This window comes from Protobothrops mucrosquamatus, unplaced genomic scaffold (assembly GCF_001527695.2).
Source record: "Protobothrops mucrosquamatus isolate PMUCROS unplaced genomic scaffold, P.Mucros_1.0 scaffold44, whole genome shotgun sequence".
Taxonomy (NCBI): Eukaryota; Metazoa; Chordata; class Lepidosauria; order Squamata; family Viperidae; genus Protobothrops; species Protobothrops mucrosquamatus.
Genome location: NW_015386426.1, coordinates 912,467 through 938,214, shown reverse-complemented (window position 1 = coordinate 938,214; position 25,748 = coordinate 912,467). Strand labels below are relative to the sequence as shown.

Below are 25,748 nucleotides of genomic sequence, written 5' to 3'. Positions count from 1 at the left end.
CAATGGGAAAACTAGATTCACTTAAGAACTGTGTTATTAACTGAACACCTACAATGATTCACTTAAGAACTGTGGCAAGAAAGGTCATAAAATGGGGCAAACTTCACTTAACAAATGTTTCACTTAGCATCATAAATTTTGGGCTCAATTGTAATCGTAAGCTGAGAATTATCTGTATTCAAGAGTCAAATTCAGTCAGCTGAGTTAAACTATATGTTAAATGAATATGCTTTAATTGCAACAATTGTTGAAATTATTTATCACATTATATTCCACATATCTAAATCAAAACGGGGAAATCCTCTTATCCCAAGATACACATCTCCTTTAATAAAGAACATCAATAAAAGAAGCCAAACTTAGATTACTGATAAAAGACTATAATCTGGCTTTAAACACTACACATTTCAGTCTATTTAAATAAAATGATATAGGCTAGTTTTGTAACACTTGATAACTCAATAATAAAATTCCTTGGGACTTACTTCCAAAAAAAATCATGCATCGGACTGGGCTTCAGGAGATACATTTGTTTAGACAGAATAATCAGCATAATCCAATACAAAGCTACTCAATCATCATTCTGTATTTCAATGTGTTTAAGACCATTCCTTCCATTTGGAAAAACGGGAGTTTTCCTTTAAATCACCAAGAGGACATGGTCCAATATCTTAAGAAAGAGAAAGTTTGAGGCTATAGCCCTATAGTGGTTTTTCTACCTCGGCCACTTTTAAGATGTGAGGACTTCAACTCCCACCATTCCCCAGCTAGCCATGCAGGAGAACGCTGTGAATTGAAATCCACAGATCTTAAAAAAAGTGGTCAAGTTTGAGAAACACTTGTCTAATACGATCAGGGAAGGGTTAATTCTAATAAAGAGAGGAAAGAAAGGATGGGAAGCGTATAAGACAGTGTTTCTCAACTTTGACAATTTTAAGGCATGTGGACTTCAACTCCCAGAATTCCACAGCCAGCATTGCTGGCTGTGGAATTCTGGGAGTTGAAGTCCACATGCCTTAAAATTGCCAAGGTTGAGAAACACTGGTATAAGAGAAAACCGGGGAGGGACGAGCAATTAGGTCGAAACGGTTCGGTGGGGTTACGAAGGGCTTGCGATGGGGCTGCGCTCTAGCTAAGGGGCTGCGCATGTTGATGAGGCGGGGGAGATAACGAACGCGCGTGCGCGAGTGGCGCCCCGCTTCCCTCCTCCTCACCCACCCATTTCTTCTTGTAATGGCGATGCCGACAAGGCGCCGAGACAAACAACGAAGGCGAGCCTTTCCGCAGATACTGCAGGAGGAACCGCTTCCCCTTTGCCTGGTGTGCAACCGCCATGCTCGACTGCGGGATCAAGGGCCGGTGGATGGGCGGTCCGGCAGCAACTCCTCCGCCTCCTCGGAGCCACACTGTTTTAAGCTCCCCTGGCTGATGTCGACGCGCAAAATCGTTCCGTCGCCCGCGGGAAAAACGTAACCGGAAATCGAGCAGCTGCGTTGGGAATTTCAAGCGTTTCGGGTGTTTTTATGTTATTGGCAGTGTCTCAGTGGGGTAGCCCAGGAAATTACACGCCCGCTTTGTACGTAGCTTAGTTTGGGGCAAGCAGTTACGTTTTATTCGGGTCGGTGAATGGCTGCTTCGAGCACCTCGGCAAGGTAAAAGGCAAAACGCGCTTTTCCAGAACCCCTTTCCCAAATGTCAGGCTCTTAGCAATTGTATATTAAAATTGTATATTATTAAAATTGTATATTATTCAGTGGACAAATTAGTTTCAACAAGAAATGGAATATTGGCCATAAAACCATCTGTATTTAATTGAATATTACCATGCCGACTAAGATTTCAGTGAACCGATTTAACGTGTTTTCTGCCTCTTTCATCCATCTCTACTTTTGACCGTTTACTGCTTTTGCAACCTGTTGCAATTTTTGCGTATCGACAAAGGAGGTGTCGTGGCAGAAACCAATGAAATAACAGGAGACATCGATGTTGTTGGTTTTTTTTAACCCTTCCTAGCGTTGTTTCCGGCAAGTGCTGGGTCCACTTCCCCCACCTCCTGTCTCCGGATTTTGAACAGCAATTGACCGGCCTGCGTGTCTCCAGAAACTGACATCAAGGAGACTATATATGCAACTGGATTTTTTTTCCTTATTAGGATTTCCTCCTATTTGAGCCCATCTGTGGAGATTGTATATTGCTTTATTTTGGCAATATGCTTCCCCCGCCCCAACTTCTGAGCATCAGTAACAGAGGAGTAGCAGATACTAAGAGGCTGCTCTATTTAGTAAATGCTTCCCTGCCTCTTTAGTCTTTAGGATAGATAGACTTTCAAAGACCAAAATGTTGTAAAAGCTTTCCCTTCTCTGTTAATTGTAAGGCATCTTGTCCTCATCATGGTTATTAGTTGCTTTTCTAGTAGCAGTTTCCACTTATTTTCCTTATATTTTCTGGATTTTTAAAATCTTAAAAACTCAGGAAATTTATCTATCCACACATAGACATGCAGTTAAAATTCTGTCACTTAAAATCTGAAAATGCCATAATTTTTCGGAATGCTGTTTTAAAAGAGGACGTGTAGTTATCACAACTGTTTTATTTTTTACAGTAAATGTTTAATGTGGAAATGTACAGAAACTGTTAACACTGCAAATCGTCCACAGAATAATACAGAAGTACTATGATGCAATAACCAAACAAAAAAAAGGATCAATCTTTCATAGAAGCAGGTCACATGACTGTGAAGTTTTCATCAGATATGAAGAAGTTGACATGATTGAATAAAGATTTATTTCAGTTTGGAGAAGAGTTTGTGAGCTACCTGTAAACCAAGAAATTAACAAATGAAAACAAGAATTTAAGCAAAAAATATATTGATCTACTTCTTGCACAATTTATTCTTACAGTTTACTTACAGAAGTTTGTTTTATTTACAAACTGCTGATCCATAATTTTCTAAACAGTAAGGGGCAACAAAGTTTGAGAATTATAAGTTCATTTGATGCATATAATTATTTTACATAACCTTGCATAAAAGTCATGCTAAAATCAACTCACACAATGGTCTCTAGCTTCCAGGAAATCAAAGAGCTCCTCTGTACACTCTTCCAGTGTTTGAGATCTGGAGGATACCCGAGTATTACACTGCTCTAAACGTTCCAGAGCTTTTGCACATTGTTCTATCTTTGCACACTCTTCCCTGACAATTGTTAAAGGATCCTGGAAGAAAAAGTATCACATAATTAATGCTCTACTAAAGACATTACCAAAAGAGAGAGAGTCAAAGTTACTCTTAAAGCTGGCATACAAAAGTCTGTAATTATCCAGACAGCGGATGATCATAAGAAACTTAAAAACTCTGGGTTATAAATTGTAGCCATTCAGGAGAGTAGCACTCTTTCTCATAGTTTGTAACATCTAGGATATTTTGACTTTTTTTTAAAAAAGATAGAATTTTGGTCCTTTCTCTACCAGAGCTAGTCATGTTTGGCAACTATTTTTCTGCCCTGTACTCAAGATGTTGGTGGTATCTTGCTGAAACCCATACTAGCAGTTTAAAGTCAACCTTAATAGTTCCATTAAAGTAGTGTTTTTTTTCCCCTAAGCAGCCAATAAGCCAGTTTTATCACTGACTGTTTTGTCACTGGAATTGGGAGATGAGTCCTAGGTAAAATCAGCTTATAGCTTATTGGGCACTTTAGTTGGTGCTGGCCCATCCCCTCTGGTCCCTGGGACTATCTTTGACGGCCATTCTATTCTGGTGCAATGGAAGAGTATAGGTCTTTTGAAACAAGCTCTCCCCATATATCTGTTAGTCTCTGAGCTGTTCCCTGGTTTATAGAGTGAGATCAGCAGCTAGGATGGAGGCTGCATGGTAAAGCAGAGCAGAGCAGGCCAGTTTCATGACATCGTCTCCCTACTGCATCTGTCAGCTCCGTTTGGGCTGTTTTTGACCACAGGTTTAGTGTACTTCTGTTCTATGTACTGTCAGCTATGCTATCACAGCCACCTCTCCTAACCCTGACAGGTAATCTCAGGTTAAAAGATAGGTAAATAAGACAAATTCTGACAAATGGCTAAACCCACAAATCTAGCCGTCAGTCAAAAATATTGCCTATCATAGCTATGTTGTGACAGGTGGATGATATCCTGCTGACATCATTGTTGAGGTGGCTTCAGCATACACTTTTCTGCAGAGAAAATGAGGACACTACTCTTTAGCTACAAACCAGAGCAAAGGCAACTGATATTGGCAATAGGGAACAGTATAATCTGTATTAGGTTGATGTTCTGCTAGTTTTCAAACAGAAGAACAGTTTAATTGGACCAGGAGAAAGGTTTTAAGCCTTGGAAGCAAAATCCATAGTTTGTCCATCTTTGCTCTTACTATAGAAATCCTAACTGTCAAAAGAAATCATATATTAAAACAAGGCTGGGATGTTCTAAATATGATAATTCAGAATATTTTATTAAATAAAAATCAGGTAAAGATGGAATACTAAGATATTCACTATATAAACATGGCATTTATCAGAATTGATCTGTCCAAATTCTATCGTATTATCTTTTTGTTCCTGAATTATTGGTTTTAGTAAAAAGAACATGTGCTACTAAGCAAACCAGTACATCAGATAGAAACAGTTTCATTAAAGCAACATAGAAAAGCTGCCACAAGATTCTGCTAATATTCAAAATCAGACATTTCATTGTAATCAAGTTGTGAACCCAAATAATAATTCCCATCACTATATACCAGTAGTGGCGAACCTATGGCACGCGTGCCAGAGGTGGCACTCAGAGCCCTCTCTGTGGGCACTTCTCTGAACTGCTGCTGGTGGGCTGCGGAGCCCCAGAGTGCGCCGGTCGAGAGGCCGGCAGGCTGTGGCTGCTGATGGACACTGTCGGCCCCCATGCGCTCACTGGCCTCTGTGTGTGGGGGCCGATGGTGTCAGGCAGCAGCTGCCCCGGCCCCTGCCTTGCCCTGAGATAATGGCACCCCCACCCTGCCTCGCCTCACCCCGCAGGATGACACTCCTACCCACCACCCCACCTGCCAGAGACCCCCTGCATCTCCCCCAATCCTGCCTGGTCCCCACAGGGGTCCCTCCCCACGAGCAACATTGAGGTGACCACGCTCACCTTGGCCACACCCATCCAGTCTGCCATGACCACAGCCATGCCCACCCAGTGGGTTATGCCCACCTGGCACCTGGCAATAAATAAATGGGTTTGGGGTTGCAGTTTGGGCACTCGGTCTCTAAAAGGTTCACCATAACTGCTATATACATTTCTACCAATTGTTAATTTTCATCCAGATAGAATAAATAACAAGATTCTTTTAAAAAATTGTTGATTGAAATGTTATGAATGTCTTCTCTTGCTCAATTATCCATAAAGTTACATACCACAAGTTCTTCTTCCTCCTCTTCCTCCTGCACAGGGAAAAAAGAATCACAATAGATTCATCAATGTTCTCATATCTATATGATATGAAGTCCATTAAATTACAAAAAATCAAAGAGCAATTTTAGTTACAGGTAATATTTCAACATGCAATGCCCCACATGGTTGATAAATGTGAATGAACACTGTAATCATGAAGCCCACACCACTATTTTCTACTTACTTTGAACTAAGAAAACCCAGATTATCAACTCCACACCTTCCCTCTTTATAGGCAAGAAGATACTCTCAAAGTTTTTTTCCGCAAGAAAACCTGTACAGGTAATCATTGACTTACAACAGATTGTTTAGTGAACGTTCAAAGTTACAACGGCACTGAAAAAAGTGACTTATGACCGTTTTTCACACTTATGACCACTGCAACATCCCCATGATCATGTGATCAAAATTAAAGACACTTGGCAACTGGCCTGGAAATTATGTTACAAATAGAACTCCAAAAACTTTCAGCATTGCTGAAAAGACTTCTTTGTCCCTATATCAAATATATATGACAAAAACAGATATCAACAATTCACTGCTAAAAAAAGTTTCAGAATTCTCCTTCCAATGTTTTATAATTCTTTACACCAGTCCCCGTGACTGAAAAATCCACATGGAATTATTAATATTTAAAGAAAAAAATTAAATTTTTTTTAAAGCCAATCAGTACTGGACTGGAATAGTAAGACCACTATACTAGCCATGGAATATTATTGCATTTCAGTTCACTATAAATAAATATAACATTAGAACTCTTTGCAAAAAGAGGTATAATCATGTATACTGGTGTCATATGTAGTGAAGGTTTTTTTTTATAAGTAAGATGACAAAAGAAAAATAAGACAATGAACATATAAAGATGTTATAAGCAAAACAAAAGCCCTGGATTATTCAAACAATATGCAGAGATGCATTATTCAAAGTATTTATATAATAGCCAATATTTTACACCTTAAAAGAATAAGGAAAGGCAGCTTTCTCAATTCTACAGCCCACCATATGTAACTACAGGGGACTATTTTTCAACCCACACAAGCAAAATATTTTGATGGGAGTTGTAGTCTTCCAGGTCTGCAAGGCAACCAGATGGCGAAATTTGCAGCAATGAATAATTCTGTCGCTAACCACGGTCAGTTTTTCAACATTCACACAAAGGATATCATAGAGTATATAAATTGGTTAGTGATTATTATTTTCCCGCGGATCTGGCCCTCCGGCTATATTATAGATAGTACAAGCGCATTCACGCACGTCTAAACGAAGGTCCGTTATGTTCAAGTGTCACTTGCCAACAGGTAAATGGATACACGGCTCTAGTGTTAGCTATTGAGTGACCTTTCGATAAAATTAAAAGCCCAGATCAAGAAAAATCAGCAGGCCCAAAAATGAAAATGCGGGGACGGAGGAGCTAAGACCATGCAACGTTAAGATTTGAGAATAACCACATTTCCCTTGTCTCACTGTAGTGCGGCTCACCTCAGGGTCGTCCCGGCGGCCCTCAATTGCCTTTTCGTCCTCCCTACCCATTTCAGCAAGTCTTCCTCAACCCCGATTTAGCTACCGCAGAAGGACGCGCGAGGGTCATCCGCATGTCAACGGAAATCCCGCCTATCCCCCAGCAGCCTTCCGATGGGAGGTTTCATTCAGCCGACCTTCCTAAGATGGCTCCTCCGTTTCTCCCACCATTGCGCTCCCGTCGCAGCGTGCGAGCCACGAGCACCAGTTCCACCAAATGGCGCTGGAGGGCGCTCGACCTACTCAGCATGGCAGCATCATACGCGTCCGCATAACAATAAGTGACCTCCCAAGATGGCGTCATTCAAAGGATGTGTGGTTTCTGGGTTTGTTTTTTAAACGTAGTAGACCTGCCGCCCGAAGAATATGGAGATCAAATCTGAGGAAGAAGTCGGCAGTGAGAATCCCCTCCGCCTGTTTGAGCTAAGTGGGGCGGTAGTCAGCTCCATCATGGGACAAGTTGAAAAAGAAGTTTGGGGTAAGATGGAGGAGGGGCTCAGCCGTATTTGTCTCCTCGTTGTGACCCACAGCCAAACAGATCTCTTTTGACACGGAAAAATCTCTTGCCCAGTTGAAGGGACCGGTAAAGGTGTTGAGATGCCCTTAAAATGTTTCTTTAGCATGCACAATAATAGGCAATATACAGAGATGCTCCAACCACAATCGGGAAGGAAAATCCTGTAGAAATTCATGCTTTAGAGATTTTTGTAAGTCTGCTATCCTTCAGATATAGTATCTATTAAGGGAATAAATCCTGCTGGATAAGATGGAAAAGAATTCTAGAGTAAAGTAGCAGTATAAATGTCAGTTGTTATTACTTGTACATTCTCCCATAGGGTGGAAATCCATATCCATTTACAGAATTAGAATTTGGTTAGACTGGAAAGCTAAAGTCATATTTAGACAGGAATTATAATATAGTGAGATACTTTCAGGTTCAGAGCTCCTAGCATCATGAGATAAAATGCATTGGATAAATCTTTCCCTTAAACCCTTTTTCTTGTTAAAAACAATATAAGAAGGAATAGAAACAATTGGAGGCTTATATACTGTAAAAGAGATAAACTGTCGTCTAAAAAATACAGGGTAATAGAGAATAATGGAAGTAAAGGAAAAATTATAACTTACTAGTATAATAGCTATATTCTAAGATTTACATTCACAAGATAGAGGAAAAGATCCTGAAACTGTTTTTAAAATGAATATGGTTTGGTGGTTACCTTCTGTCAGTAGTTTCAGTCCTGGACTATAAGCGTTATCTAAATGTGCTTGTATCAATTCATTTAAACCACTTTCTTTGTCACTAAAATACATTTTTATATTGGTTTTCCCCCACCAAAGAACTTCCAGGTCCTATACTCCAGGGTATCTTGCCTCTATTGAACATCTATTATCTGGAAAGAATTGAAGAGACTGCCGTGAAAAAAGGTCAGTTACAATTATTTCATATGGGGAGGAAGTAACAAGGAAGGCCAGATGGTAATTAATATGGTAAGTTTCTATCCTAGGAAATATAGTTTCCACTTTCATGCATGGCAGAACTATGTTATTGATTTGCAAACATTTATATTTATTTCTTTATTTCCCCAAAATATCCAAAGTTGAATAAATATGTTTCTTGTTCTTAATAAGATTGCAATCTTTTGTACTTCTTATTGAAATCTATAATAGATTTCAATAAGATATATTCTCAAGGAGGTTATGTGCAGTTTATTCTCTATGTTACTGAGTTCAGGTTTATATCAGCCAGACGCCAATAGACCAGGATAAGATGTTTAGTTTTTGTAAAAGTTGCAGTAAATGCAAAATAATTTCATCAGAACTTTGAGCACAAATCATACTTTAGAAAACAGAATGGTATAATGAGTAGTTGCTTTCTTATAATCCTATAATAGTCAAATACTTGGCTGCAGGGACCTCATTGGCTAGTCACTTAAATCTTATACTTATCCTGTCTAAATGTTTACTCTGAGCTCATTTCAAATGTATTTTACCACTATTTACGCGGTATATATGATTGCTGGAAACAGTTCTAGCTTGCTTTCACCAATCATTGCAGATGCTATTAGGTTTTTCTATGGGGATGAGTAATCTGGAATGTTTGGGTATTTCAGAATTCAGTTCTGAGTATCTTTGGCTAGACAGTGTGGGTATGCCTTCAAAGTATTATTAACTCCTGGAATTGCATGGACAAGTTCATGCAGTTTTCATGACAAGATTATCAGAAATGGTTGACACTGCTTTTTTCCTAGGGCTGAGGGAAAGCCAGCCAGCTTTGTGCCTAAGGCAGGGCTTGAACTCACAGCCTCATGATTTCTAGGCTAGTGCTGCTTTAAATGAGTTATTAAGCTAAAACATATGAAAGGCATCACTTTGCCTGTCCATCTCTTAACTGCGTTTTCTGTGGGATGATAACAATAGGAGCTTAACACACCTGAATGGTAGCCAGTTAGACAAGTATGAGTAACATGTGATACTACAACATTAAATATCAAAAGATACAATAAAATAAGATCAAAATGTGCAAATTTTTAGCTTAAATTTTGAAGCAATATTTCAACATACTTGTGTGACTTCCTGCTTTGAGGTAGATGCTTTGAACATCTATAGATTTTTTAAAGATATTCATGTGTGTGTGTGTGTGTGTGCATAAATATTTTTACATTACAATTTTAGGCATGTCTGGTCTATTAAGAAGTAAACCTGTTTGAGATCAATGGGATGTACTCTCAGATATGTATATATAGGTGCAATCTTCATTTGTTTCAAAACATATATCAGTAGCTGCACAACTATTGTTGTAAAACTAATGAAAGTTATTAATTTAATATTTACATTAAACATGCTATTTATTTCTGTAGGACTCTCAACTGAACCAATATGGTGCAAGCTATGGTTTGACATCATGAAAACAAGACCTTCTAGATTAGAGGTGGGTTAAAGATATAAACTGTAAAATTGATATAGCAAATGGGATAATGCTCTTACCTTTATGGCTAACTTCATAGAATCTCTTGTACAGGGATCGCCCATAGCTGTTTTTGTTTAAATTTTGCACTTCAGTCCTTCAATGCTTTTCAAATATTTGCCATGCTTTAACTTCCTCTTCTGTATATTGTCACAGAAATAATAATTTCCAAACATTTGTTTATTGCCCAATGGCTGTCCCAACTAACCAAACAATAGTAGAAAAACAAGAGTATTTTCTTTTGCAATTGTAAAACAATAAACATTCAATCAAGTATGGTGCCTAACTAGCAAACAGGCTAAGGTGCAGGACAAAGTTGCCAAAACTCTTATGCTAAAGAATATGCAAATATAACTGCATCATGGTTTCTATGGTGAAATCAGGCTATCTTCAGAAGTAACATTTTTACTATTGACTTTTAGGTTTCCAGGCTCCCCCTAACTGTCATGAATTCAATTTTTTTAAATCTAGAGATAGCCTAATCCCATCTCTAAATTCTCTAACAAGATATACTGCTATCACCCAAACCTTTAGATCAGGGGTCCCCAACTCCGGATCCGTGGACTAGTACCGGGCTGCGGCATGCCAGCAACCGGGCTACACAAAGAAACAAAGCCCCATCCACAAGATGCAGATAGCACACAAAATCACACATCCTCCAGTCCGTGGAAAAACCTCTCTCCACGGAACCAGTCCCTGGTGCCCAAAAGGTTGGGGACCTCTGCTTTAGATTCACTCCTGAGACCATTCTAGCAGCATATAAATGCTTCTGAGACCACTTCAGCAGCATATAAATTAACCACATTTCTTCCTCAAAGATATAAACTCTGCAGTGGAATGCAGCTGATCTTTGAAAGTCAAATGCTAAGAAAGAAATAGTAAGAAAACAAGATCCTGTCCTAAACTATAATCACCATAATTGCAACAAGGAATCAATTATGTCTATGGCGGGCAAAACCTTTTTGAACATGAAATTTTAACACTAGTTACAGGTAAAAAAAGGAACAAGAGCAAGTCAGTAGGTCTGAACTAAACTCTAAACAAAAAGACTATATACTATATACTATCTTTGAAGGCAGTTTTTCCTCCATCTTTTCCAATCCACATTTGGATTTAATAGCCTTTTTCTTACACACCCTTGTAGACTCTTCCTCTGTCAAATATTCTGTCAGAGGAGTCACAGTTTCAAATATGATAGCTGGATCTCTGCATCCATCTAAAGGTGACTTTGAAACTTCCTTCCACCAAGTCCTTACGCACAGTGTCTGTTTAACTGTTAACTGCTCTGGTCCCAAAATTCCACAGGGTTTCCTTCAGTTAGTTATCCTCCAGGGCAATGACACCATATCTACTTTATTTATTTATTGTTACATACATACATACATACATACATACATACATACATACATACATACATACAGCGCAATGCTTATGAATAGCGTCACCACCTTCTGGAGGTTACCCTGACGATGCTGGCAGTGGCCAGCGAAAGCTAGGTATATTTTATTCCATTAAAACTTTTTATAGTTTTATAATTTTCCTGGTGGTCGTGTATTTTATGTCAGGCAATATACATACATACATACATACATACATACATACATACATACATAGTCTATCAGGCCTTCCATCTATTGTTCTTCAGAGTAATGATGCTATATCTACTTTATTTATTCATTCATTTATACAATCTATAAGGCTGCCCATCTCCTAAAGGTGATTCTGAATGGCATGCAAGGATTAAAAACAATCACCATCATTTAATAACAATCACAACTCTCAAGGCTAAAATCACAACCCAACAGGGCAAAGCCCGCCTAACCATATGGCTCCAAATTAAAGTTAGTCTTCAATGCTGTAATAAGGGGGAAAGGCCCTCTTTTTTTCCTTCTCTGAGGTTCTTCAGGCCTAAGGTATCCCCTGCCTCAGGGGGGAAATGAAAATTGAAAAAACAGGTCTCCTTGCTGCCACCCCCTCTTTTCTATAAACCTGTTTCTTTCTTCCACACCAACTCTCTGAGGATTTTAAGGCAAAGCCTTGGCCCACCCTAGATCTGGCTAAATACTGAAAGGGAAAAGCAAATAAAAACGTTGGGAATCTATAGCTCAGCCCAGCTGAGATGGGTGAGAAAAGGCAACTGATCAAATTCCAGGATTTAAGCAGAACCAGGAGACCATAAATTCTAGGCCTGCTTCAGGCATGAAAGCCAGCTAGTGGTTCTGGGACAGACTCTGTCGCTCAGCCCAACCCATCTCACAGGGTCGGTGTTGTTGAGAAAATAGGCAAGAGCAGTAAGCATGGCAGATAAATAAATAGAGATAGAGAAAGGAAGAGATAATAAAAATCTAATAATAAATTTTAACCTTGCCTGACTGAAGTCACCCCCTCATCCAAGACTCAGCCAGCTCCCTCACAAAAAGCACCAAATTCTTCCCACCCCAAACTTGAGAGAGCCTCCTTCTTTTCCTCTATTGGCTGTCATGGGTCAGGTGACTTGGCTTATAGCCCACTGTTCTCCACTACAAATGCCTTATGAAAAACAAACAGCCTGAAACCATCCTGATTTTTATTGTGCACTCTATGAAGTTACAGTACATTGCTAGGCAAGATAATCTGAAATAATGTAAATAAAAAGTACTTTATGAACAGATATTAGTCAGTTTCTCCCCACCCCAAGTAAGGTTTTATTAACATTTACAAAATTATCTACAGCCTTGAGAACTTAAAATAGTCTGCAGAAATTTTAATCAATTTTTAAAAATAAAGATGAGCAGAACAATATTCAGTTAAATAATCAGGAATTCTGGGTTTTTCATAGCATTTTTGAAATAACCAAAGAAGAAACTAGACCAGGGGTAGTCAACCTTGGCACTTTTATGACTCGTGGACTTCAATTCCCAGAATTCCTGAGCCAGCACATCTGGCTCAGGAATTCTGGGAGTTGAAGTCCACGAGTCATAAAAGAGCCAAGGTTGACTACCCCTGAACTAGACCCACCTCTCCTGGAAGGGCATTTCAAAAGAATGGGATCACCAACCTGGCTAGCCAACTTATCAGAATGTAGTAGTGGACTCATGAGCATAGCATCTACTGCTGATTTAGCCAATTTATGTAATCCTAAGTAAACCTTTAAATTTTTAAATTTAAATTTTAAAAAGTAATCAGTTGTTCAGGTATGAACCCAGAAATATACCTCTGATCCAAGTCTGAAGTACTTTTTCCAGAGTATATCTAAATATAATCTTGCATCTATTTCCATATGATTACAGAATATCAAGTGTTGGAGGAAGAAGTTCCTTGAAACTTTCTTCTCAAATGTGCTGCGCGGGATCTTGGATGTGTCGTCACATCAACGCTTGAGTGATCCTTGTTTTTTGCCCCTGCTATATACTTCAAGACATATATCTGAGCTTACTATTTACAATATGCTTGAGGGTGTCTCAGAGCTGATGGCTCAACACAATCGGTGTGTCCTTGAAAACTTGGCTATTTCACTTAGAACTCTGACTTTCCGTCACCTCCTTTCCACCAATCTGTCTACTAGACATCAATTGAGTTTATTCCTTCATCGTCTAATTCATCATGGGGCAGTAAACTACCTATCTATGTACTCATGGCCTGATCCTGACCAAGCACTTCTAGCTCTCATTCTGAAAATGAGTGCTGGGATTTGGAATCCTAGTAAGACATTAATGAATGCAGAATTTTGCCATCTGTGTAGAGACAAATTGACTGAACAGAGCCAAAAGCTGGATCAGGAATGTAGGCCTCCTTTGGGTTCAGACCAACTGTTTCCTACAGCAGCATCTGGCCAATTTGGCGATAATGAGTTGAGGAATGTGAAAATCTTGCCCAGCGTGCCTCAAGAAGTTTCCCTGGACTTTGAAGATGCTGGAGAGATATTCAGAACCAGCAATAAAAGCTTTAGTGAACCACCAGACTGCCAACTGGGTAACAGTTCCTACAAAAGTCACAGGCCACACAATGCTAGCTCAGATGATTTTAGTGCTGAAGTAGCATCTGTTAGCTTTTCCCCAACAAATCCATCTCAAGGCAACCTTGCTTTGGGAAAATCTCCGAAGAGGCGCAAAGCTGTAATAACAAAGAAGCACAGCATCCATCAGAAAACTAGCAATATCACTACCGAGATGGAAGACCTGTATGATTTTGTCTTCACAATTGCAAAGGAAGAGGAGGAGATGGCATTCTATCACAAAATAAGGAATGTTGACAAGGAAGAACATTTTGATAATGAATCCTCTTTCCCAGCAGAGGCTTCCAGTGTGACTGATAAGGTTTCCTTAGAGGGAACCCGAACTATTGGGATCACTTCAATGAAGACAATTAGCCATTTTCGAAGCGTATCCACATTGGAAATATTCTCTGTCCCGCTGACCAAGAATACATGCCAGATGCTTGGTAACCTGTTGAGCTCTTGGGTAGCTTTAGAAAAACTTATTCTTACTTTGAATGGTAAGTGATAAACCAAATGTTTGCCTGCAAATATTAGTCCTTTGTGTAGAATCTTTGCAGTCAGAAATGGATAAGCACCAGCTGCTGGGACTCATTAGAAGTCTGTTGCTATCCATTCTATTCAGCCAGAATGATGTAATTTTTAACATTTGACATCTGGATGGCCACAGCTTCTTTACATGTGTTTTGCAGTATTCAGATATATTATGGAAAACATTTGCTTTTAGAAAAGGATGCACAGCATGAGAAAGTAGGAATACTACTGAACAGGGCAAGAGTTTCTTAATCCAGTATTTTGTTTTTCATAAAAGCAAAATCAATGCCCCTGAGATACAGGTTGGTGAAGATACAGGTAGTCCTCAACCTACAACCACAATTGAGCCCCAAAATGCTGTTGCTAAGCGAGACAGTTATTAAGTGAGCTTTGCCCCCATTTTATAACCTTTCTTGCTCCAGTTGTTAAGTGAATCACTGCGTTTGTTGAGTTAATAACACAGTTGTTAAGTGAATCTGGTTTCCCCATTGATTTTGCTCGTCAGAAGGTCACAAAGGTGCTTACATGACCCTGGGACACTGCAGTCATAATGAATAGGAACCATTTGCCAAGCATCCAAATTTTGATCATATGACCATGGGATGCTGCAATGGTGATAAGTATCAAAAATAATCAAGTCACTTTTTTCAATACCATTGTAACTTCAGTCATTAAACGAATGGTTGTAAGTCAAGGACTACCTGTATATCCTGTCCTGTCATTGTTCTCCAGCAATTGATATTTGGAATATATACTACCACCAACCAAGAGGTAATATTCTGTTAATACAGAAAGTTCCAGTAGGCCTCTTTCAAGATACCAGCTTAAGAGATATTGCTAATTTGTACTTGAGATTTGAACTGGTAAAAAAACAGCAGTTAGATCATTTTAGGTAATTTGGGCAGGCTATTCAGCTTTTGATCTGACCGTATATGTAAAAATGTTTATTTATTTTAAACAATAAAGCCCAAATTCAGTGTCCAAATACTCTTGCCAGATTCAGAGATTGCCTTGTATATTGAAGGCAAACCTAAAATGCCTACTGTGCCTAAACAAAAATATCTTAATGCAAACTTCAGGAAAAAAAAAAGTCTGCAATCTTATATATCCATACCATTTTAGAATATTTTATCCAAGACTCCTTTGTTAATCCATATCTAAATATCAGGTGAATTAATTTTGAATTGTAGAAATCCCATAAAAGCCACATGTATTATGACTTGGGAAATTCGGTTTGTAGTAGTTAAGGAACAGACTAGAACAGTGGTGGCGAACCTATGGCACGCGTGCCAGAGGCGGCACTCAAAGCCCTCTCTGTGGGCACTTCTCTGAACTGCTGGTGGCGGGATGCGGAGCCCCAGAGTGCGCCGGTTGAGGGTCGGCAGGCTGTGGCTGCTGACGGCCCCTGTAGGCCCCCATGCGCTCGCTGGCCTCTGTGTGTGGGGGCCGATGGTGTCAGGCAGCAGCTGCCCCGGTCCCTGCCTTGCCTTGCCCTGAGATAATGGCATCCCCACCCTGCCTCGCCTCACCCCGCAGGATGAGCCTCCTACCCACCACCCCACCTGCCAGAGACCCCCTGGATCTCCCCCAACCCTGCCCAGCCCCCACAGGCATCCCTCCCCATGAGCAACATCGAGGTGACCATGCCCACCTTTGCCACACCCACCCAATCTGCCATGACCACCCCAGCCACGCCCACCTGGCACCCGGTAATAAATAAGTGGGTTTTGCAGTTTGGGCACTCGGTCTCTAAAAGGTTCGCCATCACTGGATTAGAAACTAGGACAGGGATAGGCTGTTTTATGACTCGTGGAGGCTGGCTCAGGAATTCTGGGAGTTGAAGTCCATGAGTCATAAAAGAGCCAAGGTTGCCTACCCCTGAACTAGGAGATCAGGAGTTCTAGTCCTATCTAAGGCACAAAGTCAGCTGGTGGCTTTGGGTGAGTCATTTCTGAAGCAGGCAATGGCAAACCACTTCTGAAAATGTTGTCAAGAAACTGCAGGGCCTTATCCAGACTGTCACTATGAGTCAAAATTGACTTAGAGGCACCCAAAAAAAAAAATTGACTTGGAGAAATTAAAGCAAATTTGACAGATTTTAACACTAGGTAGTGTTGTATTGATTGATAAAACCTGCAACCTTATGTATGCAAATGCAACTAGAATCTGATTACTGGAAAACCACCAATACTGTTTCTGAGCTCTTAAGATATAATATATTCTGGAAGACTAGGGCAAGTTTTATCAGCCCATTCTGCAAATATCTAAAACATATTGTACACGTATTTGAAACCAAGTAGTAATTTTGCTAGGCATGCATATTTTCAATTTCTCTTTTTTCCTTTTAAAATTGTTCTTCAGGCTTAGGCCTTGGTATCTTCAGCATCCTTTCTGGACTCCGAATTCTTTCTCAGTGCAATGATTACTGCCTCCGTGTGGTACGCATCAGTGATATGTTTGCTCATGTTCCATGTATGAATCTTGTCCATTCTCTTTTGAGTGCTGTACCATTGCTTCGGATGCTTTTGGTCAGCTTTGATCTCAAAACTGCAGCCGAGTGGAATAAACTGGAAGAAGACATGGACTCATCGTCCTTAGTAGAAAAAATTCCAGGTACAACATAGACCTTCAGCTTCACCTAATCCACAGCAGGTTTTGTTTTACTTGATTATTTTTGACTTGATTATTTTTGATACTTGTGACCATACTTATGAGCTGCTACATTTTAAAGAATGCCTTGATTATTGTTTGCCATCTTGCTAAAAGTCTTTTCTTGATAAAATGGGTGGGGCCAAAGCTCATCAGTAGAGCATATGCTTGGGTGCAGATTTCAGATTCAGCCTCAAACTGAATATATACGTATTTGTACAGTATATGTTTGTGTGTATATATATTCACCAAGGTTGCTCCGAGTTCAGAAATGGTTGCAGAACGAAACAAAAATTAAAACGATTTGATCATAAGTTAGCAACTATTTAATTCATTTTGACATGTAAGATTATTATGGAACAAAAATATTTTTATTGTTCTGGTGAGAGATTGAAGTTTTTCACTTCTCCAGAAACGCTCTGAAGTTTCTTGTTATAGATAATGGCTGTATTTTAGGAGGGGAGGAATTATGAATTCAGTGTATATAGAAAGTTGGAGTCAGCCCCCCTTGCCCCTTACACTATTCAGGCCATATGATATTTGATACTTATCATAAGACTGGAAGTGAGCTGTTATGATTGCTTCTTTGTCTGACACAGATTTTTTAACTGATTTCTTTTTGATCAATTAAACTATGATTTGCTATGAATTGACATGTTGTAGACGGAGAAATTCCTCCAAATTGGTATCACAAACTAGGCTTATCTCAGTTTGCAATTTTTGTTCAAACCATATTTGCTAACTTAAGCCTGTGAGTAGTTCTCTTTTGCTATATTCACCTTTTTACCTAGAGACTTACCTGGAGCAGCTTGAGATCAGATTTCCCAGAGAACCTCTTCAAACAAGTCTCCTGGCACCTGTACTGAAAGCTTCAGGGTCTCTCAAGAGTTTTTCTCTGGACAGTGTTGCAATTTCTTATCCTCAAGAGGTTGGGCTACTCCTGCAAGCCCTCAAAGGTATGGTGGAAGTTATTTGCTTGCAGTAAGCTATAAAGCAACACTTAACAGGAATATTAACATCTTAAACACTTTGTCAGCAGTGTAAACCCATGACCAGAATTAAGCTGTAAAAGATACTTGACAAAACGTTTGAAATCTTCTGCTTGTTTCACATTACCAGAGAGGAAAGTTTTAATCAGTGAAAAGTTTCAAGACATGTGATAAGTTCTTATTTATCTTGGTAGAATATAACCCAAACCTGAAGAAACTAAATTTTCATGATGTCAACCTTTCTGAACATTCAAAAGAAGTCCTCCTTATTCTACAGAGCCCAATTCTTCAAGGTATAATTACGTTGTTTTTCCTATTCTAAGCCTATAGCCACTGTTGCATGTAATCACAAATAATGGTTTTGTAGAGATTTATCAGTTTTGTATGGGACAGCCTAAGTAATAAATTTGGCTAAGGCATTGAATTTGTTCATTTTAGAGATTCCCCCCCTTCCAACTACATGGGTGGAATAAAAAATGAACAGGAATTAATAAAGGTCTAATATCGTGGTCACCACGATGTAAAAAAGATGTTGAGACTCTAGAAAAAGTACAGAGAAGAGCAACAAAGATGATTAGGGGACTGGAGGCTAAAACATATAAGGAACAGTTGCTGGAATTGGGTATGTCTAGTTTAACGAAGAGAAGGACGAGGGGGGACATGATAGCAGTGTTCCAATATCTCAGGGGCTGCCACAAAGAAGAGGGAGTCAAGCTATTCTCCAAAGTGCCTAAAGACAGGACAAGAAGCAACGGATGGAAACTAATCAATGAGAGAAGCAACCTAGAACTAAGGAGAAATTTCCTGACAGTTAGAACAATTAACCAGTGGAACAACTTGCACCCAGAAGTGGTGAATGCTCGAATACTGGAAGTTTTAAAGAAGAAACTGGACAACCATTTGTCTGAAAATGGTATAGGGCAGGGGTGTCAAACTGCCAGCCCGTGGGCCGGATGCGCCATCCAGAAGCCGTGCCCACCCCATTGCCGGCAATGGAAAAACCGTCCCGATATGTTGCGCGATGTCATGTGACGTCGCGAGTTTGACATGTCTGGTATAGGGTTTCCTGCCTAAACAGGGCGCTGGACTAGAAGACCTCCAAGGTCCCTTCCAACTCTGTTATTCTGTTCTATTCTGTATAGAGTTACCATCAAACACCGAAACCTATTGAGGGTTGCATTCACTTAGAGCAGTATTTCTCAACCTCTGCATCTTAGTGTTATATTCAAGTCTCACAAATCTTGAAGTCCACATATCATAAAGTTGCTAGGGTTGAGAAACGTTGTCTTAGAGGTTGTTGGTATAATAAAAAGACCTGAAGGGAGGGGCAGGGGGTTGGACTAGATGACCTCCAAGGTCCCTTCCAACATTATTTATTTATTATTATTTATTATTATATTATTATTATTATCATCATCATCATCACTTCCCCCTGCTCTGGTACTTCACCACAGCTGACATCATTATGGAAGGGGGGAAAAATGGCTGTTTGGCGAACCCAGCTGCCCTGTGTCATATGCTACTGACATACAAAGTTACATCAGAGGTCTGCAGGTTGTTTTTGACAAGTACAGTCATCATCTAATATATCTTTCCAACTTTTGTCCATTGTCCATTCAATTAGACTGACTTCACCTAATGAATCAAAGGAAGAAGGAACACTTAACATTAATTTTAGGTTTTGGTTTTCCCATAGAGGTCAGTTTTTCATTTTGCCGACTGTTTGAAAACTGTACAGCTGAGCTTCTGACTGAAATGATTACTGCCATGAAGAAGAATTCATTGCTAACAACCCTCAAACTCCCTGGAAATAGACTTGGTATGTAGTGGGAAATGTAGCAAGTTTCTAGGAGTGCTTTCTTCACTTTGTGGAGAATGAGCTAAGACTCTAGCTCAGGGGTGTCAAACTGCCGGCCCGCGGGCCGGTTTCATCATACCGAAGCCGCGCCCACCCCATTGCCTGCAATGCAAAAAGAGTCATGATATGTCGTGACACATCATGTGACGTGGCGAGTTTGACACCCGTGCTCTAGCTGCTCTTGGCTCAGATTTAGCTTTGACTGTTGACATAATAGGTTCCTGCCCGTGGTCATCATCTAGTGATGATTATATGCATATGTCAGTCTCCTTGTTTGCCTTTTCAAGAATCTAGCCTATGGAGCTAAGGTGCTTTCTTTCAAAAGGCAGCTGGATTTTCTTGTTTTGCTAGGAGACATTTCGCTTCTCATTCAAGAAGCTTCTTCAGTTCTGACTGAATGGTGGAGAATGGAAGGATTTATATTCCTTGCAGTCATTTGGTCGTTAGCACTCTTTCTGAGAGTCATTGAGGCCATTTGGACGTTTATCTGCACCCTCAGGGTCACATCCTATAATCTGCAATTTTTTCTGGAAATCTGTTCATACTCCTGCATCATTCAAAGGGTGTCCATCCCAAAGTGCACAGCTAAGTGTCTATGGAGATTCTCAGTCATCCAAGGTCATAGTGGACGACTGAGAATTGCCATAGACAAATCTAGGCTATTCTGTGTTTCCTACTACTGGCTAAATTTTTCAGTGTATGTAGATTCCAAAATGTTTTATTTATTTTATTGCTAATTTTACAATAAGCAACTAAATTTAGAATGGGATGCACGTATATAGAATTACAACTTTTGTGCTTGTAGCAAAACGAGGTAAGGACGTCAATTATTCTCTCTGCTTTAAAAAAAAGGAATAAAATTCTCAGGTAATTATGTAAAAGCTATAAGTAGCTATGTGGGGAGAAGTTTTATCTTTGATGTGGGTGTCTGCTTTGCTGGAGATTTGGGATTCTTGTTTTAGTTTTGTTTTAAAGACGGTGAAAGCATTTCTGGATATTAAGTGCTGATTTGTGACCTGCAACTATATACTATTCAAAAGCTACAATAGGCAGTTCTTTCATGATGATTTTGCAGCCTAAAAGGTGTGATACACACACAAAAAAGAGAAAATGGAATAGGGAATAAGTACAGTAAATAAGGACTGTTATGTGTCAATTAGGATTGTACAAAGACCAACTAATCCAGCGTTTCTCAACCTTGTTTAATTAAGATGTGTGGATTTCCAAGTCCCAGAGTTCAAGTCCCAGAATTCCCCAGCTAGCATGGTTAACTGAGGAATGTATTGCTTCTGGAGCTCCAGGTGCTATGATGAATCAGGCCCATTTTTAAACCCCCTGGCCAATATCAGCTTAAAGGGACTTCTGTGACAGTTCATTAATTTAAAATATTGCTAAACCACCTATCATGCTGTGGGTCTTTAGGAAGTGCATTTCATTAAGATTATATGCAATTTAAAGTGCAATAATATACCAATAAAATTGATATATTAAAGTTTTATACATATAAACCAAACGTAGTTGAGAAGTTCCAGCATAAAATGTCAAATATTAAAGTAAATATAAATGTTTTCAGCATGTACGTAAAGTGAAATAAATCAACTTGGGCACATGCTAAAACATATTTACCGTAGCATTTGACATTTATTTCTTTAGGGGAAAATTTTGGTTACAAAATGCAATTTATAAATAATCTTGCAGTTTGTCGCTAAATGAATGGCCAGATGATTACTATTATAGTGAGAAATAAAACTGAACCTGCTCTTTTTCTTTTTTAATACAATTGTTGGAGCTACTTAATTCCTATAGCATCGTGAAGGGCAATTGGTCCCTAGAAGTTCAATCAATTACTAAAGGTTCTATTTTAATCATTTCTTAGTGAGATTTGTTCTTGGAAATTTATGTTAATTTACTCTGCACCTTTGGAATGAAAAAAAACACACTTCTAAATGGAAGGTAGATGGAAGGAGAATTCTTTCCAGACAGTCGTTTTTCTGCCACTTTTCATATTCTTCCCCATTGGAGGATGTTTACTAAATCTCCAATAATGAATCTGTATTTTATAGCATGGAATATACAAAATATTTCGTCAGAAAACATTCTAACCTAGAAACATCCCAGAAGACACTTGTCTGAAGGATTATTTTTTCAATGAAAAGGCATTTGTCATATTCCTGTTATTTAGACTATCTCTGACATCTACCTCACGCTTTGCTTTTAAATGGCATTTCCCCCTATTGTTAGGAAATCATAGATTGATTGCACTGGCTGACATTTTTGCTGGAGATTCATCCTCTTCTATCAGTCATCTGGACGTAAGGTATGTATGTAAACAGAAGTAACCTCATGCAGTCCTATGTCAAAAAAGATAGCAATGAAATTAGTCTGAGAAACAATGCTTTTTTCATTCATTCCCCCCCCCCCCCTTCAATAGCTGGTACCTTCAATATCTTTTTGCATTCAATAGCTAGTGTCAGTTTGAAAGAAGAAATCACCGTAATTTCAGTCTGTGGAGATTATTACAGTCATATCTTGGCACTCAACTGCTTCAAAACTTGTCAAATTTGGTATTCAATGCACTTTTGAAGTAGAAATCTTGTCCTGGCGCTCGTCTTTCTCCCAGTAGTCAACATGCAGGGAAGGACAATATGCCTCATGACTGTCTATTTCTTCCAGCTGAAATAGCAGGTCACGTGGTAAATCATGGTTTTCTCGATACCTGTCAGTTTTAGTATTTGGCACGCCTTTCAGAGTGGATTACCGACGAGGACCGAGGTCCATTGTATTCCCTGATTTCTTTTCCTCCCAGTTGTTGGTTTACCATTCTCAGAAAGTTCAGAATTATAAATCTAATTAATCTAGAAGATGGATTAGTGAAAGCTACCTTACCTGTACAGAACTGAACATCTTTGTCAGAAGAGATGATAATTGGGAATATATAAAGTCTGATAAAGAATCCTTTAATAGGATAGTTACAGTTCACGCGCTATACATATGGAGAATAACTGAGCAAAGTGTAAGGTCATCTGAACTTCTCCTCCCTAAAAAAAAAAATACAGGAATGATTTGTTGCTGCATAATCTCATCCAATATCACTTTACCAGTTTTAAAAAAAAATCCTGTTTTTTCCTGCAAGTTTTCTTTCCTAGGCTATCAATCACATCAAGTGGCTTGCAACTATAATAGCATTCTTCAACCTGGGTGTCTTCTATATATATGGACTTCAATTCCCAGTGTATTTCACAGTAAAATATAGAAACCAGAAAGTATAATATGTCACATAACCAGGTTAACTATTGCAACTTCAGGTCATTTTTGACTCCTAGAAACTGCCCCCTGCAGTTTTCTTGGCAATATTTCAGAATTGGTTTGCCTGTTCCTCATTCCTAGGGCAGAGACTTGACTGCCTCAGGATTATCCAGTTGACTTTATGATTAAGGCGGAACTAGAACTCAGTGTCCTGGTCTCCAGGTGTCTTAATTACAACCACCAAACTGGATCTATCTGCTTACAGATTATATATATACTAGTCACCTATAACAGATGATTATGGTCAATATTTTACAAACATTTGTTTTCATTTCCTTTGGAATTTAGTATTGAAAGAATTATACAATTGATAATGAAAAAGCATTAAAAAAAAGAAAAGCATTATAGAAAAATTCATTGCCATTATTTCCTTCTCTGTATGTATTCTGACTTTAATTAAGCTTTAATATTAACTTAAAACTTTATTTTATTTTGTAAAGTTAACAGTGATCGTGGGTCTTCGTGCGCAGGAGATTCAGGAGCAGGTCAACCCCAAGTGCAGTTCTCAACTGCCTGCCTGTTGCCCCGAGCAAAAGGCCCAGTCTTTCTGCCTTGGCTTAGGGTTGCTTAACATCATTGCTGTGTGGACGGAGCAGGCACTTTTGTCAGTGCTGCATTGACACCAAGCAAGCTTATGCAGGCTGCCTCTTGAGTCATGAGCCCAGAATTTTATGTTAACTAAAATTTATTATTTATATGCATGCTACTTTTTTCATGATGTGCGCAGATGATTAACTTACAGGGAACATAAGTTTTGACATACCATAGGTATGAACGTATAGTACAGGGGTAGTCAACCTTGGCTCTTTTATGACTCGTGGACTTCAACTCCCAGAATTCCTGAGCCAGCTGGCTCAGGAATTCTGGGAGTTGAAGTCCACGAGTCATAAAAGAGCCAAGGTTGACTACCCCTGGTATAGTACATGAAAATTCAAGTCCTGCTTTGTTATATAACCATGGAAGGTAATCATTCATATTTTGATTCAGAAACAAAATCTGTTACATTGTTAACTACTGTATAACTACTATGACAAATATTTCATGTTCTAGGTCATAAATTGCAGTGAGGTACAGTAATACCTGTATTGTTAATTTCAATTCTAGCTCCAACTGTATTAAGCCTGATGGGCTTCTGGAATTCACCCAAAAGCTGGAAAGTTACACAGCTGAATGCAGAGAATGTATCAAACTTACCAAACTGTGCCTCTATCAGAATTGGCTGGACCAAGATGCTGTCACTGCTCAAGAAGCCCTTTCAAGACTAAAAGCTATATGCAATGTAGTTAGTGATGCATGGGACTCATCACAGGCCTTTGCGGACTACATCAGTGTAATGTAAGAAGTACTTTAATGGGGAGTGTCTTCTAATAAATCTGCTTAACATTTTGACTGGGATTTAGACACTATTTAAGCACCAGTTCTAAATAGTACTTCCAGTATTGTTTTGTGTTTAGATTCCTCTGATCTCTGTTTAACATGAAGGATACAATAAATGTTAGCGGAAATGTCTCATTTCCAAAATAACTGTTAAAAGTCAGTAAAATATGAGGTTAGATATTATGCTGAATCAAGAGTTAACAACACAACAATGGAAAACTTAGCTTAAAGAAGCTTATTGGATGAGAAGCGGAATATCTTCAAAGAAAAACAAGAAAGTCCAGTTGCCTGTTGAAAAAGCACCTTTAGGAAAACTATGACCTGGATGACTGAGAATCTCCATAGACATTCTTAGTTTAAAACTGAAACCTATTTTGTAGTCTGTAGATGAAAATATCTAGATCAGATTAAACTATTCTACCAAATACAACACAACAGTTTATGTCGTTCAGTTGCCTTCTGTATTTTAACAAGAGTCTACATGATACTTCTGCCTTCTGAAGTATGTTTACTATTTATGCAGGCCTTATTGTTAAAATAAAAAGCATTACAGCAATAATCCTATTATTATTTAAATTAACGGCTCAGTATTGAGCAACCTGAATATCCATTTTTAATCCATGTCCTAGAAAATAGTATTTCAAGCATCTCCTCATAAAGATTTTTAATTTTTCAATATAATCCCAGTAATTCAGAGGACCTGTTGTAACATAAATACAATCCTTTAGGATTCTTTTCTTGATCATTAGTCTTCCTGTACAAAGATTTCACAAACATTTATCTTTCTCAATATATGAAAGTAGTTAAATAAAGCAAATGCTTTTCTGTTTTTGTAAAGATTTTAGTGTACCAGAAATTACTATTATATTAGAGCAAAAACAATTTTATAAACATATATACATCGTTTGTTACTTTCTTCTTACATACATACTGACATATGAAATAACTGATTGCTTCTTGTGATATATATACCCAATTGGAACGGTATCCTTTCCCCTTTTACTTATTGATTTGTTGTAAAAACAGATACCAATTTTTGATTTTATAATTGAAGATGATCCTGATCTAAAAATTGTTCCTGTAATAGGTTTAAAACTAGATGATGCAATATTACTCACTCGAGCAAATAAATTTTAAAAA

The 25,748-nt window shown here is 38.8% G+C and overlaps 2 protein-coding genes across 2 annotated transcripts; one reads left to right on the top strand and one right to left on the bottom strand.

Annotated features, from left to right (window-relative positions):
• Window positions 1-2,601: 2,601 nt before the first annotated feature.
• Window positions 2,602-7,054, bottom strand: LOC107283600 (cytochrome b-c1 complex subunit 6, mitochondrial). The gene is made up of 4 exons (XM_015811533.1): window positions 6,916-7,054; window positions 5,400-5,426; window positions 3,052-3,213; window positions 2,602-2,815 (listed from the first exon to the last, which is right to left on the bottom strand). Exons 1-4 carry the CDS (start codon window positions 6,964-6,966, stop codon window positions 2,783-2,785), a joined length of 273 nt encoding a protein of 90 aa, XP_015667019.1. The 5' UTR covers window positions 6,967-7,054; the 3' UTR covers window positions 2,602-2,782.
• Window positions 7,055-7,234: 180 nt separating this feature from the next.
• On the top strand, window positions 7,235-25,187 carry LRRC41 (leucine rich repeat containing 41). The gene is made up of 10 exons (XM_015811532.1): window positions 7,235-7,432; window positions 8,296-8,382; window positions 9,816-9,886; window positions 13,192-14,395; window positions 16,791-17,042; window positions 17,870-18,034; window positions 18,262-18,360; window positions 19,764-19,886; window positions 22,167-22,242; window positions 24,336-25,187. The coding sequence occupies exons 1-10, from the start codon at window positions 7,321-7,323 to the stop codon at window positions 24,568-24,570; spliced, it is 2,424 nt and encodes an 807-aa protein (XP_015667018.1). The 5' UTR covers window positions 7,235-7,320; the 3' UTR covers window positions 24,571-25,187.
• The last annotated feature ends 561 nt before the right edge of the window (window positions 25,188-25,748 follow it).